This window comes from Salvia miltiorrhiza, chromosome 2 (assembly GCF_028751815.1).
Source record: "Salvia miltiorrhiza cultivar Shanhuang (shh) chromosome 2, IMPLAD_Smil_shh, whole genome shotgun sequence".
In the NCBI taxonomy this organism is placed as follows: domain Eukaryota; kingdom Viridiplantae; phylum Streptophyta; class Magnoliopsida; order Lamiales; family Lamiaceae; genus Salvia; species Salvia miltiorrhiza.
In genome coordinates this window covers 65,584,825-65,601,180 of record NC_080388.1, presented here as the reverse complement: position 1 = coordinate 65,601,180, position 16,356 = coordinate 65,584,825, and the positions used below count along the sequence as shown (strand labels likewise).

General features: G+C 34.1%; 2 protein-coding genes and 1 long non-coding RNA gene across 4 annotated transcripts; 2 read left to right on the top strand and 1 right to left on the bottom strand.

Moving 5' to 3' along the window:
* Positions 1–5,749: 5,749 nt before the first annotated feature.
* LOC131013078 (uncharacterized) lies at positions 5,750–7,640 on the top strand. Of its 2 annotated transcripts, none has more exons than XR_009097575.1 (4): positions 5,750–6,135; positions 7,035–7,103; positions 7,242–7,292; positions 7,393–7,640. It is a non-coding gene; the product is annotated as an uncharacterized LOC131013078 (long non-coding RNA). The 2 variants fall into 2 exon arrangements; XR_009097574.1 differs by having other exon boundaries at positions 7,185–7,292.
* A 1,131-nt stretch (positions 7,641–8,771) lies between these two features.
* Positions 8,772–10,392, bottom strand: LOC131013077 (RING-H2 finger protein ATL60-like). Its single transcript, XM_057941080.1, has one exon. It carries the CDS (start codon positions 9,835–9,837, stop codon positions 9,187–9,189), a length of 651 nt encoding a protein of 216 aa, XP_057797063.1. The 5' UTR covers positions 9,838–10,392; the 3' UTR covers positions 8,772–9,186.
* Positions 10,393–11,294: 902 nt separating this feature from the next.
* On the top strand, positions 11,295–16,189 carry LOC131013076 (26S proteasome regulatory subunit 7). The gene is made up of 10 exons (XM_057941079.1): positions 11,295–11,599; positions 12,228–12,309; positions 12,499–12,590; positions 12,680–12,757; positions 12,977–13,038; positions 13,457–13,601; positions 14,718–14,936; positions 15,029–15,210; positions 15,449–15,624; positions 15,783–16,189. Exons 1-10 carry the CDS (start codon positions 11,513–11,515, stop codon positions 15,938–15,940), a joined length of 1,281 nt encoding a protein of 426 aa, XP_057797062.1. The 5' UTR covers positions 11,295–11,512; the 3' UTR covers positions 15,941–16,189.
* The last annotated feature ends 167 nt before the right edge of the window (positions 16,190–16,356 follow it).

The following is a 16,356-nucleotide window of genomic DNA, read 5'->3' as shown; positions in this document are numbered from 1 at the left end:
TCACAGTGATTAGTGGGCAGCACATTCAATTCAAATGACAAATAGATAATCCCCAATTCCAAGCTGTAGCTTAACAAACAATCGATAGAGAGATAAGATAAACAATTATTGTTTCATGGAACCCAAATACAAACGCGTCAAGAGACATCCACATTGCCCAATCTCATCTCTTTCTCCTATTTTTTTCTTTTCACTCCCTATCGACTTATATGCATCTTGTATCTAGGCATCTTACATTATATATATATATGTATATATATATATATATATAGGGTTAGCTTATATTGAGATTTTAAATATTTTGAGATTTTGAGATAAATGAACATATCAATAAATTCTTTGAACATAACCAATATAACTGATGAACATATGAATCTATTTAATTTATTTAAAAAACACGCCACTTGTAGGGTTTGAACCCTAGACCAACGCGCGTTCATACAAATTAATTGACAAGTTCATCAAAATGTACTTATATGTTCATTTATCTCAAAATCTCAAAATATATATAAATCTCAATTGAACCAATTCCTATATATATATATATATATATATATGAAGTAAATAATATAGACTCACCCCTTATAATAGTGTTATAAATTCAAATTTGAACAACATAATATGTGTATATGGCGTAGTAAAAGCGTGACACGTGACAGAGACCTTCGAAGACCTAGCCTCAAGATTCTTTCGACTATCGAAAATTGTCAATTCCAACAAAATCCAAGTCTACTGCGACCTCAACATCACCACCCTCCTTGGGGAGTTCGACCCATCCAAGTCACATCCCGAATTTTTTTTTCTTCTTTTAAGATGATCAATAATGGTTCCCTAGCTATTTCCAAGTCAAACCCTGAGTTCAACCCATTCGATTTCCACCTCTTCATCTCGTTACTTATCTCGCAAATCCACTCAGACCGCAACTCGCCATTCACCATTGGCGAATTTGATTCGCCAATAGTAATTTTATACTCCCTCCGTCCCTGAAATAAGTTCATCTTTTTCCATTTTGGGACGTCCCCCAAATAAGTTCCTCTTTCTTTCTTTCTATTTTTGGACAACTACCCCACCACTAATAATACTTTATTTATTCTTACTTTTCACTTTTTCACCACTCTCAATAATAACACTTTTTCACCTTTTCACCACTCCCAATACTAATTATAATATATTTTTCTCCACTATCAATACACTTTACCATTTTCCTTAAAGTCCGTGCCGTCCCCAAAGAGGAACTTATTTTGGGGACGGAGGGAGTAGTAATTTTTAACTCGATTTTTAAAATATTATTTACACTCATATTCATTGTTCACTTGAGAGTTTGAGTCATATTTTCAAACAATTTAAAAGAGTTTTTGTTGATTTTTCAATATTTTTCAAAAGCATTACATGTTATTTTTATAGTTGTATATATGCATATGCATATCATTAGTTTTGAAATATTTTTTTGTTTTATGCCTGTTTCTTAAAAACTCATTAGCTTAATTAAGTCGTTGATCGAAAATTTTGATTTTGACTATTAAGTGAATAACAAAAATAAATAGTATATGCTATATCTGTAACATGTTTAAGTTCGAATAAATAAATCAATGTGTGATAAAAATTTGGGTTATAATTTAAGAGTGACCCTATAATATATTATGCATATTATTACACAATAAAACTCCTTTTAGAACGATGCAACTGAAAAATACTCTTTTATTTTTGTAACCAACACCATCGATATTATGGTTAACAAAATTTTAGAGGTTGTTAATTAATAGGAACACTAGAACTCATACTCTATAACAGAACATTAGAAATTATACAAGTGCTTAATATGAGCGCAAATTTAATAAATATTTCGAATTTCTTCGTCCTAACAAAAATTTGTCTTTCTTATTCTTCTTCTATTAAGATTAAGATATAACTTGTGAAATTGGGCCCAATGGGTCCCATGGACCGGCCTAGGGAGAACTGGTCCATTTGGACTAGATACTCACTTTTTATTATGCCGCATGGCCCAATTAACTAATACGAATCAGATTTTGATACTTGAACCCGACAAGGCGACAAATCGAGTCAACGACGACCCTTTTTGAATTGGTAAACACGAAATCTTCGTTTTGAGATTCTGAAAATTTTACAATTTCAGAAGGACAAATAATTTGTAAAAATTGAAGGAAAATAAATAAATCAAAGAGAAAAAGAAAAAGAACAATTAGTGGGTTTGGCCACAAGATTTGAACCCAACAACAGCGACCCGAAATGTTCTCTTTGATCGGAATATATAGGAAGGGGGGAGTCGTGAATTAAATCATATGCCTTTCTTTTTTATATGAGTAGTTTCGACAGACAAGCAAGATTAATTAGAATTAAGATTTTAGGCGTCCATGTTTAAATACTACTAGCATTTGCACTACACACAGAAAAATATTTTTATATTTTATTATATATAAAATTGATTATCGTTTTATTATTATATAAAAATTCTAAATATAATTAAAAATACTATAATTTAAGATAAATATATTTTAGTTTAATATAAAAATAATAAAGAATAATTCATATTAATAAAAAATGATATTTTGAAAAAAGAAAACAATAGTATAAGTTAAAAGATAATTGAAAAAAAATATTTAAAAAAAAGAGGAAAGAGGAGAGATAATTTTCTTAAGTTTTATAATCTTTAAACAAATCTAATTTTAATATTTTAAATCCAATATTTACATAACATATATCAAATTATAGCTCTTGTCGTGATCTTTAATTTGATATACATATCAAATATTTTATAATTAGTCGAATTTCACAATTTTAAAAAAGAAATAAAATAGAAAAATATTAATTAAGAAGTTAAAGAAAAGGGAAAAAAAAGATATACAACTTATAAATAAACCTTCAATTTTATTCTAACTACAAAATTGCCACTCAATTTTGAAATTGATTTGAAATCAATTTTAAATTGAAAACTCCATTTTTAATATTATAGTATAGATATAAGAAGATTTGAAACTCGACTGGATGTAGCTATTATTGAGATTGAGCTTATATATAGGTTATAAATCACTTACACGATTTAAAAATGTATATATATATATATATATATATATATATATGAGAAAAAGTTCAATGGAGAAGTAAATATTTGCAAAGAAAGGAGAAACAATCTCAGCCGTTGATCTTATCTAATCTAACGGTCAGCGTTCGTTCGTTTAACGTTCAACGGGAATTGTGTTGAACTTATACATGGTTCGAAACCCCAAACTCCCAAACGTTCAACAAAATTATTGGTATTTTTAACCGCTTCTAATGACATGTTCAATGTTTCTCAATTCTCTACTTAATTAAGTTGCATGTAATTTGCACAAGCCAGTAATATATAGGAGTGGAATCCTGTACATGAGTAGATCCCACTCCTCTCATAGTATATATTGTGATGCTCATGTGTTACACTAGTCAGTGGCGGATCCAGGGGGGCTAGGGGGGGCTAGAGCCCCCCCCAAATTTTGAATTTTTTTTTAAATATAGAAATTAAAAATAATAATAAACTAAATACTCTGTTAAGAAATACAAACGGGACAGACTGAAAGCTAGCACTAATAATAAACTAAATACTCTATTAATATTTTAGGTTGTTGATCTAACAATACAAGAGCTAAACACTCGGTTTTCCGAAGCTTAGCACTAATTTGCTTAGATGCATGGCGTGTCTTGATCCGAGAAATAATTTCTCCCAATTCAACATTGATCAACTTTGGGCCAGGTGATTATTTATTATTTCCACAATTACTAGCTCGGGTTCGCCAAGTGTCTATTCATAGATTATTTGTAATGTAATAGACATGGTAATGAATGAAACTATTGTAGGTTTTTATTATTGTTGTTGATCTAATGACAAAAAAACAATTATTTATTAATTACTATATATTATATCCCAAAAAAAATTTCCGGGGGGCAAGTTCAGCCCCCCCAACAAAATTTCTGGATCCGCCCCTGACACTAGTGCATGTTTCTTTTTGGTTCATTCATTTCGTAGAGCGCAGTTTTTGTTGTTATTTTTCTTTTTGCCAATGTTGAGGAAACTTTGAATCAAATTAATTCCGGCCCCCTTTTTTTGTGTAATGAGAAAAACTCATAAATAGTGATTGCGGATAAACTCCGACATATCATCATGTGAGGAAAATAATAGCTTAAACAATGAATTACCACTAAACAACAAAATGTGACCAGTATATTACAAAAAAATAAAAATAAAAATCTATGATCTAAAAGCTGCAACAAGATCCTATATCCTAGGAGCTCATTACGTACTATATATATAACCTAAAAAAAAACATAAGAAGCTATCAACTGTTGATCATGAACAGAACACATAATCTAAGAAGAAAGAAACATATTTTTGAGAAAAATGGTTCAATTTCTGAAGGACTAGGGAATGTACTAATTCTGCGTTGGATTCGAGCGGCTCGGAGGCACCCTTCTAGAGCTGGACTTCATCTTCTTGTAATGTCTCTTCTCCTTCTCTCTCAAGTTTTTGAGAGTTTGCGAAGATGATGTTGGGTGAGCAACAAGTGGCCTGCTTGCTTCTGCTTCCCTCACATGAAAATGTAGAGAGAGAAGCAAAGTAAGTGCGAGGGCAGCCATGAAATGGGACTTCATAGCTCAAGTACATGTGATATGATTAGGGCCTTAATTAGCTTAGTTTGCAAAACTGTGAGATATATATATGTAAGTGTGTTGGGAATGGGAGGAGATATTGTTGGAATGGAATCCTATGTAAAGTGGGAGATCATGTGATGTTTCTTTCACTGAGATGACACCACCAATATTATAATTAGGTTTAGGAGTTTCAGTGTGGTCATGTGATTCCCCACGTGATTATGCACTACTTTTTGATTAATTTCTTGCTAATCAAGCTGGTGTTTCTCTTACTTTTTCTTGCCGCATCTCTACTTTGGTGTTAATTTATTTTGCGGCCGAGGAAAAGATTTCATAAGATGGATGCACTCTCCTAAAAGACAAGGCAATCATGTGATAATCGAATGAGACATTTATCATAACATGAGTTTTATTGAAGAACCAAATAAAAACAAAGACTTGTATCTTAAATTTCTTCGACGAGACTCAAAATATTCAATATACGACAAGAGGATATCATATATATTACAAATTAATGAGGGTGAAGCCTTTTTGGTGTTAGGCTTGCATTCTTGAGCCATATAAATTAATGTCAAATTAAATGATTCTCTAAAGTTAATTCAAAAAAAAAAAGATTCTCTAAAGTCCTAAAAAGCAGTCTCTTGTTGACTAAGATGAAATTAATAAATAATGAGCTCAGTATTAGGTAAGAAAAAGACATTAATTCAGCGTCTTCCATGCTGTCTCAAATCTCTATGCAATTTGAACACAAGTTTGCCACTTTTTTTTCTTTTCTTTTTCTTCGAGTGTCATGTGCATTGCAGAGAAGATAAAGAACTTAAAAAAATTATTAATATTATATATTTTTTTACTAATATTATTAATTGAAATATCCATAAATGAAAGAATTTTTTTTTGAGCTAAAATGAAAGAATTTTTTTAATTTAGCATTTAATAAATAAATATAAGACTATTTTACTTTAAAAAAAACAAACCAAAAAACCTTAATATTTTAAGAAAATGAAAATGATTAATATTTTTATTTTAAATTGTAAACAATGATTGATCATTTAAATGAATAAAAAGTAAAAAATATTTTGGCATTTAATTTAAACATTCCCTCCCACGATGTACGTAACCACTCTAACCCTACCCTCTCCCCCCACCTCTTCAAAGTCTGTACTCATCCGCGTGGTCAGCCGCCCCCTGTGTCAACCGCCGTGTGTGCACCGCCATCTCCGTCAACCGTCGTCTGTCTACAGAAAATCGCGGCCTTCTCCCTCAAACTTTATCTCTCTCCGTCTATTCCCTCAAATCTGTCATCTCTCCCTTAAAACCCCGTCTCTCTCCCGTCACCGTGCCACTGGCACCACGCCCCGTCTGTACTCCGCCATGACCGTGTCGTTTCGTGCCGTCCCCGCTTGTTCGGCACAGCCACAGCTACCTCCTGCTCGGCACAACCACGGTTCCAGTTCTCACGCACAAGAGGCCCACTTTGATGTCCGTTTAGTGCAGGTTAGTTTGTCAATGTCAAACCTAATCCCTCCCAACTTTTTTTATGTTTAACTGCTTTTGGATATACATGCTACTTGCTATTTTTATTGCACAAGTTTCTACTGGAATTCACATCCTTGTTTTGTGTAATTGGTTGAGTTTCATCCTTATGCGCATTGATAATCTGTCCATGAAAGTGATTTGAGTTCGTATCTTATTCATAAGTTGCTTCCAAATCAGATTCAGGCTATGAAATCGTATAATTCATTATATTAAAGCTAAAGAATTATCAATACATATGTATATATACAAACTAAAGCAGCTATCCGTCGAAATATGAAAGCATGAATAGTTGAAGCATATGATGCACGAAAGTTTAAAAATAAATAAGATCATGTAGTCCAAGTAGTGAGGTCAGGTGAGTACTTGTGCATATAATCAATCATTGATCGATAATATGATGAGGAACATTGGTCCCACTCCAACTATTAGGTATGAAATAAAACATTGAATTAATTAAATTTCCATAAAAAAACATTGAATTCATCAATTACTAATTTGATATGATTTCCGCAACATTGAATTAAGATATGTATTCTTCAAAAATAAAATAAAAATAATAATTAGGAAGCAACATGCAGTAGGAAGATGTAAGGCACATACAGTAGGAAGATACTCATCATTATTATTCTTTTCTAAATTTGTCTAATATATAATTTTTATTATATATAAGGCGCATTGGATTCTTACCGTGGTGGATCCTCACAAAGAGATAATTTATCTTTTTGATCCTCTAGATCATTGTATATGTGATATATAATACTTGGAAGACTATTGTGAACACGTAAGATTTCATAGCATTGTAGTTACATATAGATTCTATTATGTGGAGAATTAATATATGTTAATATATTTTGAAGGGCGATTTTCATGTTCAAGCAAAATTACAAAAAAGAGGCAAGAAACAACCAACTTGAGAAATTACGAAGGTAATGTTTTTCATTATATATTGTTGTATTTTTTTCAATATGGTTGGGATGATTTTGGTAATACTTCATATTTTGACGTAGTGTCCATCACAATTGGATTTGAAACAATGTGAATTTTTTATATTGCGATTCATGAAGGACATTATCGAAAAGACTATAGAGAGTGGTTCCAGCTATCTACGTTTACTTGTAAGAAATTTATCTTTTAGTTACTCAAATTTAAGTTATTTTTTTTTCGTATGTATAAAATTGTATTAATATTTAAATTTTTAATTGTGAATATATACAGGATACTTATGATCGAAAGGATATTGATGAAGTTCGTGTTGAGTGTGCAAGCCTGTTGATGGAAAACATATAGTATGATATATTTTCATTTTAGTGTGATATACTTTTTGAATCGACATAATTGTATTGATGACACTTCATACTTTGTACTTTGTGGTTAATTTTGGGTTTGACATTGTATGAATACTTGCTACAAGATTATTGGATGAAATATTTTAATTATGTGCAATGGAATTTATTTTATTTTAATTTCATTTTGGATTCTCGGATGTTAAAACAGGTGTGAACTACAATATGCAACTATGGTTATAAAACTGTAGTAGTATGTATAAACTACGGTTTAATTGTAGTCTATTATTCTAGACTGTAGTGATTTATACTCATTGACTACTGTCAATTAAATAATAACTACGGCGTAAATCGTAGTCTATATTTCATAAGGACTACAGTTTTAAAGCGTAGTGTAAAATAATGAAATTGTAGTATTTTATAGACATAGACTACAAATATTCATTAAAACCGTAGAAAAAAAATGACATACACTACACTTGGCTATGAATTAACTACGGTTAGACACTGTAGTCTATTGAGCACAATACACTACGGTTGACAACTGTAGATTATGTGCGTGCAAAACCGTAGTCCATGATAGCTATAGACTACGGTTTTACAACCGTAGAGAAAAGAGGGGGTCTTTCTCTACATACTTATTCTCTACAGTGCGAAATGCTCATATTCTACAGTTTTAAACTGTAGAGTATGAGAGAATTTGTAGTAGTGAGCCCTCATCCTTCAATCCTTGCAATCACTTATTTTAAGGCTTTCTACACTATCTGACTAATTCTCAAAAGTAAATGACTTTATAGACTTTATTGACAGTTTTTTAGCCCAATAGATATAATTTTAGTGCTAGTTGATCGAGAGCATAAGCCCAAATTTTGGCTTCAACGTTTAAATTCAAGAAGAGTGAGCCCAAATAGCAAATACACGGGTCCCTAATCATATGGAAAATTAAAAACTTGAACCACTCGACCCAACTTCGATTTTTATTTTTATTTTTTTCTTTCTGATAAAGTTAATATACTCATAATGGCAAGATGAAAATGACAATACAATAATTAGGCCGAAAACATACAGAATAGGACAAACGAAAGGGATTTTATAGCCCAAACAAACACACAAATTAAGATTTCCTATCCCAATTTCGAGCACACAACAGTTGGGCTGGATGCATAGAAAATGGGCCAGGGAAAAGCGAATCGGGACCCACACAACCCAATTATATATAATATCTTTATAGCCAGAAATTTGAACCGGTACAAAACAACCAACGAAAACATTACATCCAGTGTTTCATATATTAAATACACGTATTCTTCAAAAAAAGTTCTTTTAAACTTAGTAAACGAAAATACACGTATTCAGTATATATGTTGACTCGCCTAAAAAAAAAAAACGTATATATGTTGACATTCTCAACATATAGAAACAGAACAAAATTAAACTGGCCACCTATAATTCTTGGATTATGCCAGCTCAACAAAACTCACAAGCTTCATTTTTGCAGACCAATTTAATCCGTGACATAGCTAAATTCAAACGATCTGATTCGTCTCGGAAATGAAATAGGCCTCAAATAATGCATTTTGATGACTTCAAACTTGCAATCAGTCCCCCTTGCTAGCAATGCAACAACAAATTAATACTTCAATATTGAAGCAATGATCAACTTTGTCCCATACCATTTTGTTGGACTTTCAGCCCTTTTCCCATTGATGCTCAACGATGAGTTTCTTCACTGGAGTGGAACATCAATCACCACCATTCCAGCCGCCGCTGATGTGGACGGCTGAGCTAGATGATCCTCCTCCACACAAGCACCAAATGCATTAACTCGAGTGTCATCACCCCAAAACAGCACATTTGTGGGCAGATTTGGACCGTCTGATGATGCACGATCTTGATCATCAGAATCTGATGGCTTCTCATCCGAAACGGAGTTTCTGCAGAGAGGGCAAGTAGCATGAGATTCGAACCACATATCAATGCATTCCACATGAAATCCATGGCTGCATTTGGGCAGAATTCTTGCCTTCTCGCCCTCGCAAACTTCGCACAGACACACAGCGCATTCCAATCCATCTTTGAATTCCTTAGGATCGAATTCTACCACAGGTATGGATTTGAGAACGGAGGGTTCTAGGCCAACGCGGGAGGTGGGAATGGCTGTTATTTCTTGGTGTCCAGCCGCGAAATCGAGGCGGCGACGGCGCCGCCTGATGGCGGTGGTGGTTTGCTGACGGTGGAGATAGAACCATTTGAAGTAGAGGTGGAGGCAGATGAAAAAGATTACAACGAAGAAGAGGAGGATGATTCCCACCACCATTACTTTCCCTGCCAGCTCAACTACATGATCACCTGCTTTTCTTGATGAAGAGTCTCCCATTTTTTCTCAACAAGATTGAATGTTTCTGCTTAGATCAACAGAAATCAAAATGGGATTTCTTGAAGAAGAAGGAGGAGGAGAAAAAGGATAAAGTTTTATAATGGTGAGTGAGCATACAAGAGATCAGTCAAGATTCAGTGATTCTTGAAATTCAATGAAAAATAGCTCCAAGAAAATCTGCAAATCCCTAGAAAGAATTGACAGTTATATTATAACATTGAAAAATGGGCAACGTCTGAAGATTGATTTCAGATACCGAACAGAAGTCAGGATCTCTAGGAAAAGAAAATAATGGGTTAAACATGAGATTGTGGTCTATGTGGGAAGTGAGAAAACGACCTTAAAATGGGGAGATGCAATGTAGCAAGAAGGAGCGGTCAACGGTTTCACGGGGAAAGTGAAAACTGAGACGGCGGCGTTGGGCGGAAGACGGCGGAGGGATCAAAATTAACTTGGATTGTAGTTCATCAAGTCGTTGTATTGACTAGTATTATGGCTTGAGTTTTGGAGGGTAGCAACTACTTTTTGACTTTTATTTTGATTTTGATTTTGATTGTAGGAATGGATTTTATGGTTTGTTACACGTTATGTTTCTGATGGGCTGAGGGGAATATAATTATGCCATTATCAGTTTAACACCGACTCAAATCTATTACTTCCTCCGTCCATTGATCTTGTCTTTTTTTTTTTTTGAATTGTCCAATTGATCTTGTTATATTTCTATATTTGATAACGATTTTACACAACAATAATTTCACATGTTTATACACTTTTACTACATTAATTATACTCTCCTTAATAATCTTGTCTAAAAAAAATGGGACAAATCTAATGAGACAGAGGAAATATTATACTACTCCCTCCGTCCACCAATTAAAGGCCTATATGAAAAAACACGGGTTTTAAGAAAAAAAAATGTATTTTTATTAGTTGAGTGGAGAAAGGGTCCCACTTTTTAAGAAAAAGTGTATTTTTATTAGTTGAGTTGAGAAAGGGTCCCACTTTTTTGTAAAGAATCTTTGACTTTTTTGATTAAATAATGAATAAAAACTTACCAAAAATAGGTAGACCTTATTTTTGTGGACGGACCAAAAAGATAAGTAGGCCTTGAATTGGTGGACGGAGGGAGTAGTATTTTATTTTTAAACCCAACGGTGATGTAAAAGTACAGTGTCAGAGTTTTGTAGAACTTAATTATCAAATAAAATACATAATTGTATTTATAACTTAAGTCTAATAAGATATAATCTATTAGATACTCTTATAAAATGCTTACTAATATGCTAACAGTCCGTAATATACGAACAATTATACAAAAGAATTTGTGAATATGCTTGACTTTGTTTCTTTAGGTACATGACGTGACCGTATTCGACCCCTAAATCACTATTCCAATCCCATAAAACTTACTTTCGTTTTAGAAAAAGGCCATTTGGCCCATTTATATTGGAAATACTATCCGAACAATGAAGTATCAATGACTTATTGTGACAATTAAAAAGCCTGTAAATGTCGGCCCATATTTTGAAAGCCCAAACCAGGTCACGCGCAAGGCACGTGACAACCGCCATCGCCCGTTTATCTCTACCTCTACTTCTTGTTCAAGAAAGCCTTTCGACATTGTTACTAAAACCGAATTTCACTGAACTAATAATCAAATCCCAAAACTTCGCAAATGGCACCGGAACCTGAGGATGAGATCAAGGACGAGAAGAATCCTAAGCCGCTCGATGAGGACGATATTGCTCTCCTCAAGACCTATGTACTCTACTAATTATTTATTTCAAGCTGTTGTTTTTAATGAGATTTTAGTTCTTTTAGGACTTATTATGCTTTGTGAGCTGAAAATTTCAGTTCGTTTCTTGGCGCCTTTTGTTTTCACTGATTCTGAATTGAGATCTTGGGCTTTCAAGATTGACTAGGAGCTGCCTTCGCGTGTTTTCTATTTATTTTAAGTTTTATGCTTTTGGGAACTGGGTTGTGAATGTGGGGTTTTGTTATTTTCCTCATATGATAATATGTTCGGTTGACTTTATTATTTCTGGAGGATGATGGCTGGGATTTTGCTAATATGGATACGGATATGGAACTTAGGTGATTTTAGTTTTATTTTTTTATTTGAATTCCATAGGCTTGAAATAGCTTATAACATCTGAAACTTTGGTCTTTGGTTCAAGAAGTTTGGGTCTTTTGAATTTATCTGTAGCTGATAATAAAGTGGTTGCTACCATAGAACTTGATCATTGCATTACTTGTCTTCCAGTTTAGGAGCATGAGTTTTACCATTTACCAATGATAGTTCTTTCACTTTGATATAATTGGACGTTCTTAGAAATTTAAATGCCGTCGAGTTTTTGCTTACACTTAAGTTTCGCACATGATATGACCAGGGCCTGGGACCTTATTCTACAAGTATAAAGAAAGCTGAGAAGGAAATTAAGGAAATGGCAAAGAAGATTAATGACCTATGCGGTTTATTTCTTGCTCCTTAACTTTTATTATTAATTTTGATATATGTCTGTGTGGATGTTTATTGACGTTCCACTGATATGGCTGTCTACTATGCCTCCTAACTAGCAGTTAGTTGAATAGATGCTACTGTAAATAACAGTGCTTCTTTGTGCCTTGATAGTTATCTCTTTCATTCTCTTCTCATGTTAGGTATCAAGGAATCTGACACTGGTTTAGCTGCTCCCAGCCAATGGGATCTTGTGTCTGATAAGCAAATGATGCAGGAGGAACAACCTCTGCAGGTAGAGTTTTTCTTGAATGGTTCGTAAAGTTATTTAATTCCTTTCCTTTGTATGTATATATGTAGGCTATAATTGTTTGTTATGATTAGGTTGCTCGCTGTACAAAGATAATCAATCCAAACACTGAAGATGCAAAGTATATTATCAATGTCAAGCAAATTGCAAAGGTACGCTTGTTTGCCCTTTGCTTGGAAAGATTTCCTAGATGTGTTTCTTGTATGGCTTAAATAGGAAGAAATATAAAAGGGAGGCAGGCTGATTTTCCTCCACTAACTTGGCCTCTATTTTCACTAGACACAGTGTGGTCAAGAATGTTGAGAATTAATTTTGTTCTTGCTCTCCCTCCATTTTATTTGGTCTAATGTCCATGCTATTTACTTGTGCAGTTTGTTGTTGGATTAGGTGATAAAGTGTCACCTACTGACATTGAAGAAGGCATGAGAGTTGGGTAAGCTTTTCCAGTCTTGGTTTATCTTTGGGAATGGAGTATTTAAGTATGCTGCATGGGCTTAAGGATTTTGAGTGTTATTGTACTTGGTCATAAAGTGAATGTTGTATCTGGTTAACCTCTGAAACATTTTGTAGTCTGTTAAAGTATGAATGTGTTTGAATCCATCAAGGGCAATTGATTTACGGAGGAACTTGCAAATATTTGCTTAATTTTTTTTGTGGGCATATTTTTGCTGTTGTTAGTTTTGTAGTTGCCTTATGAATTCTTTAAATCTTTTAATTTTCTTTATTAACCTGTGAGAGAAGGATGAATTCTTGAGAAGCAGCTTTAGAAGATTGAAAGAGTCACTGTGGCTGTGCTGTTGCATTTGGCAAACTATATAATGTGCACTTTGACTCTGTCTTGTTTACTGCAGTGTTGATCGGAATAAGTACCAAATTCAGATTCCCTTGCCTCCAAAAATTGATCCAAGTGTTACTATGATGACAGTTGAGGAAAAGCCAGATGTAACCTATAATGATGTCGGTGGATGTAAGGAGCAGATTGAGAAGATGCGAGAGGTGAGTCAAATATTAATATATCTAGTTATGCCTCTAGTAGAAGTTTGTTGCTGCTATCTTTTCCTTAGGGCTAGTTTGGTTTCCATCTCAAATTAACTTTAGTTAATTAAACTTGAGATAATTAGTATGGCTCTAGTAGATTAGTATTATATTTTAGGTGATTGATATGAAATATTAAAAACATAGATAACAATCCCGCAAAGTTTGGTTTTCTTGTTTAACTTGAAGACTAATATACAATTTTACAAAAATGACCTTAATAAAATAAAAAAATTACAAGAGTGCCTACCACTTATCAAATCATCTTTCCATTTTATTAAATAAGAACAGATTCACGCAAATCATCTTTCCATTTTATCAAATAAGAACAGATTCACGCAGATCCACTTTTGGGCGCTAGGGTTTTGTGATTTCTCAATTTCTCCATCTTCCTCAACTCAAGCTATGGCTCGGCTGACCCCATAACCTGCGGCGAAATTGTTCAAGTTCTTTCAAAGTCGCACCATCCCTGCTAATCTCGCCTCTCAATTTCTCCATCTTCCACCACACACACACCCCATTAACAAGAAAACCAAAGTGGACACATAAATTAGCCTTGAATCTAAATTAGGGGTGGAAAAAAAAACTCTAGAATCGAAGCTTGGACGCGTCCCGACGACAAGTATTCCTCGGCGAGAAATACACAACCTTGAATCGTATTTGAATCGCGAGAGGGGTGCAACAATTTGCGAATCCAATCAACAAACGATTATCAATGGCTTTGCACTCCACACGAAGAAGGAATGAGAAATCGTTGCTTCAGAAGAAAAAAAAAAAGGAAAGGGGAATTGTAGATCTCGAAAATGAGGGCAAAAGTGAGAAAGTTTGATTTATTAATTACTACTGTTCATTCTAAGATAAATAATCGGATGGGATTGGAGAGATTAATTTGCCTAAAGGCTACAGGAGAAAAAGGCCGGGCCTTGATTTAGTGTAGGGCTGGTAAGTTTTTAAAAAAAGATACCAATCAACAACATTAGCCTAGATTAATAGTCTATCTAGGACTAAACTAGGAAATCAAACATGCCCTTAATTGTTAAAGTGATCCTATATTAAGTCTTCTTCAATTTTTGTTAGGTTGTTGAGCTTCCCATGCTTCATCCTGAAAAATTTGTGAAGCTAGGTATTGATCCTCCCAAGGGTGTACTGTGCTATGGTCCTCCTGGGACTGGTAAAACCCTATTAGCCAGAGCTGTGGCAAACAGAACAGATGCATGTTTTATTCGAGTAATTGGAAGTGAGCTTGTTCAGAAGTATGTCGGTGAGGGAGCTCGAATGGTTCGTGAACTATTCCAGGTCTGGTTCTCATCATATTTTGTTAATAGTTTGTACATGTCCTCCAGTATTACTCTATAAGTTGATTAATGAATCCTTAATCCCCGAGGCAGATGGCTCGCTCGAAAAAGGCATGCATTGTGTTTTTTGATGAAGTGGATGCTATTGGAGGTGCACGGTTTGATGATGGTGTTGGTGGTGACAATGAGGTCCAGCGCACCATGCTTGAAATTGTGAATCAGCTCGATGGATTTGATGCTCGTGGAAACATAAAAGTTCTAATGGCAACAAACAGGTTAAGTTTGATATCTCCATTATCATGGCATACTAGGAGTTTCAGTGATTTGTTTGCATTTGAGTGTTTTTTCAATTTCATAATGCAACTTCGAAATGATAAACTTCATAGAGAAGCTGCAGACTGTTTAAACGCTTATAATGCTTATTGCCTCGGTGAGAAAATTAGTAAGGGCAAATTTAATACAGAAACACTCTGGTTGCACGTACCATAATTATCATTTTTGCTGTATATGCAGACCCGATACTCTTGACCCAGCACTTCTACGCCCTGGAAGGCTCGATCGAAAAGTGGAGTTTGGGTTGCCTGATCTGGAGAGTAGGACACAGATATTCAAGATCCACACACGAACAATGAATTGTGAGAGAGATATTCGGTTTGAACTTCTTGCAAGGCTTTGCCCGAATTCTACAGGTAATCCTTTATTTCTTTTTAGTTAATCAAGTGTTACATTTAGTAGTTGGCTTTTTATCCATTCTCAAATCAAGATATTTAGGCACAGTACATCGTTGATTTACGTAGTTAAAGTTTCACAAAGCTCTGTATTTTCATGTAATGTATCGTCCTTGCAGGAGCTGACATTAGAAGCGTGTGCACCGAGGCGGGAATGTTCTCGATTCGAGCAAGGAGGAAGACAGTGACAGAGAAAGATTTCCTAGATGCTGTGAATAAAGTGATCAAAGGGTATCAGAAATTCAGTGCAACTCCCAAGTATATGGTTTATAATTGATGATTGCTCTTCTATTCCTTCTTGTATCCATATCCATGCACTATGGATGTTGTAACGTTAATTCCAGCCCTAAATTATCCAAGAAAACCTCATTGTTTTCTAGAGAATGTATTTGCGATATTTGATGAAAAGGTAAAATTCGAATTTGGTATGAATCCGAGGAATATGACAATGTATAAGGCTGCTTGTCTTTTTCATTGGTGATTTTTTGCTTGTATTGTTGGGTAATGAAGTTGTGAACTCATTAAATTCGATAGGGTCAATATGAAACGTGCACTTAACTTCAACATCACATAAATCCACCTGAAAATTAATTACAGCAATAAATTCATATTAACGTCCTTTTGCTCTTGACAATTTTGAAAGATCTCTATGTGGTGTCTAAACATTGGAAGATACTGTATGTATTTGGATTC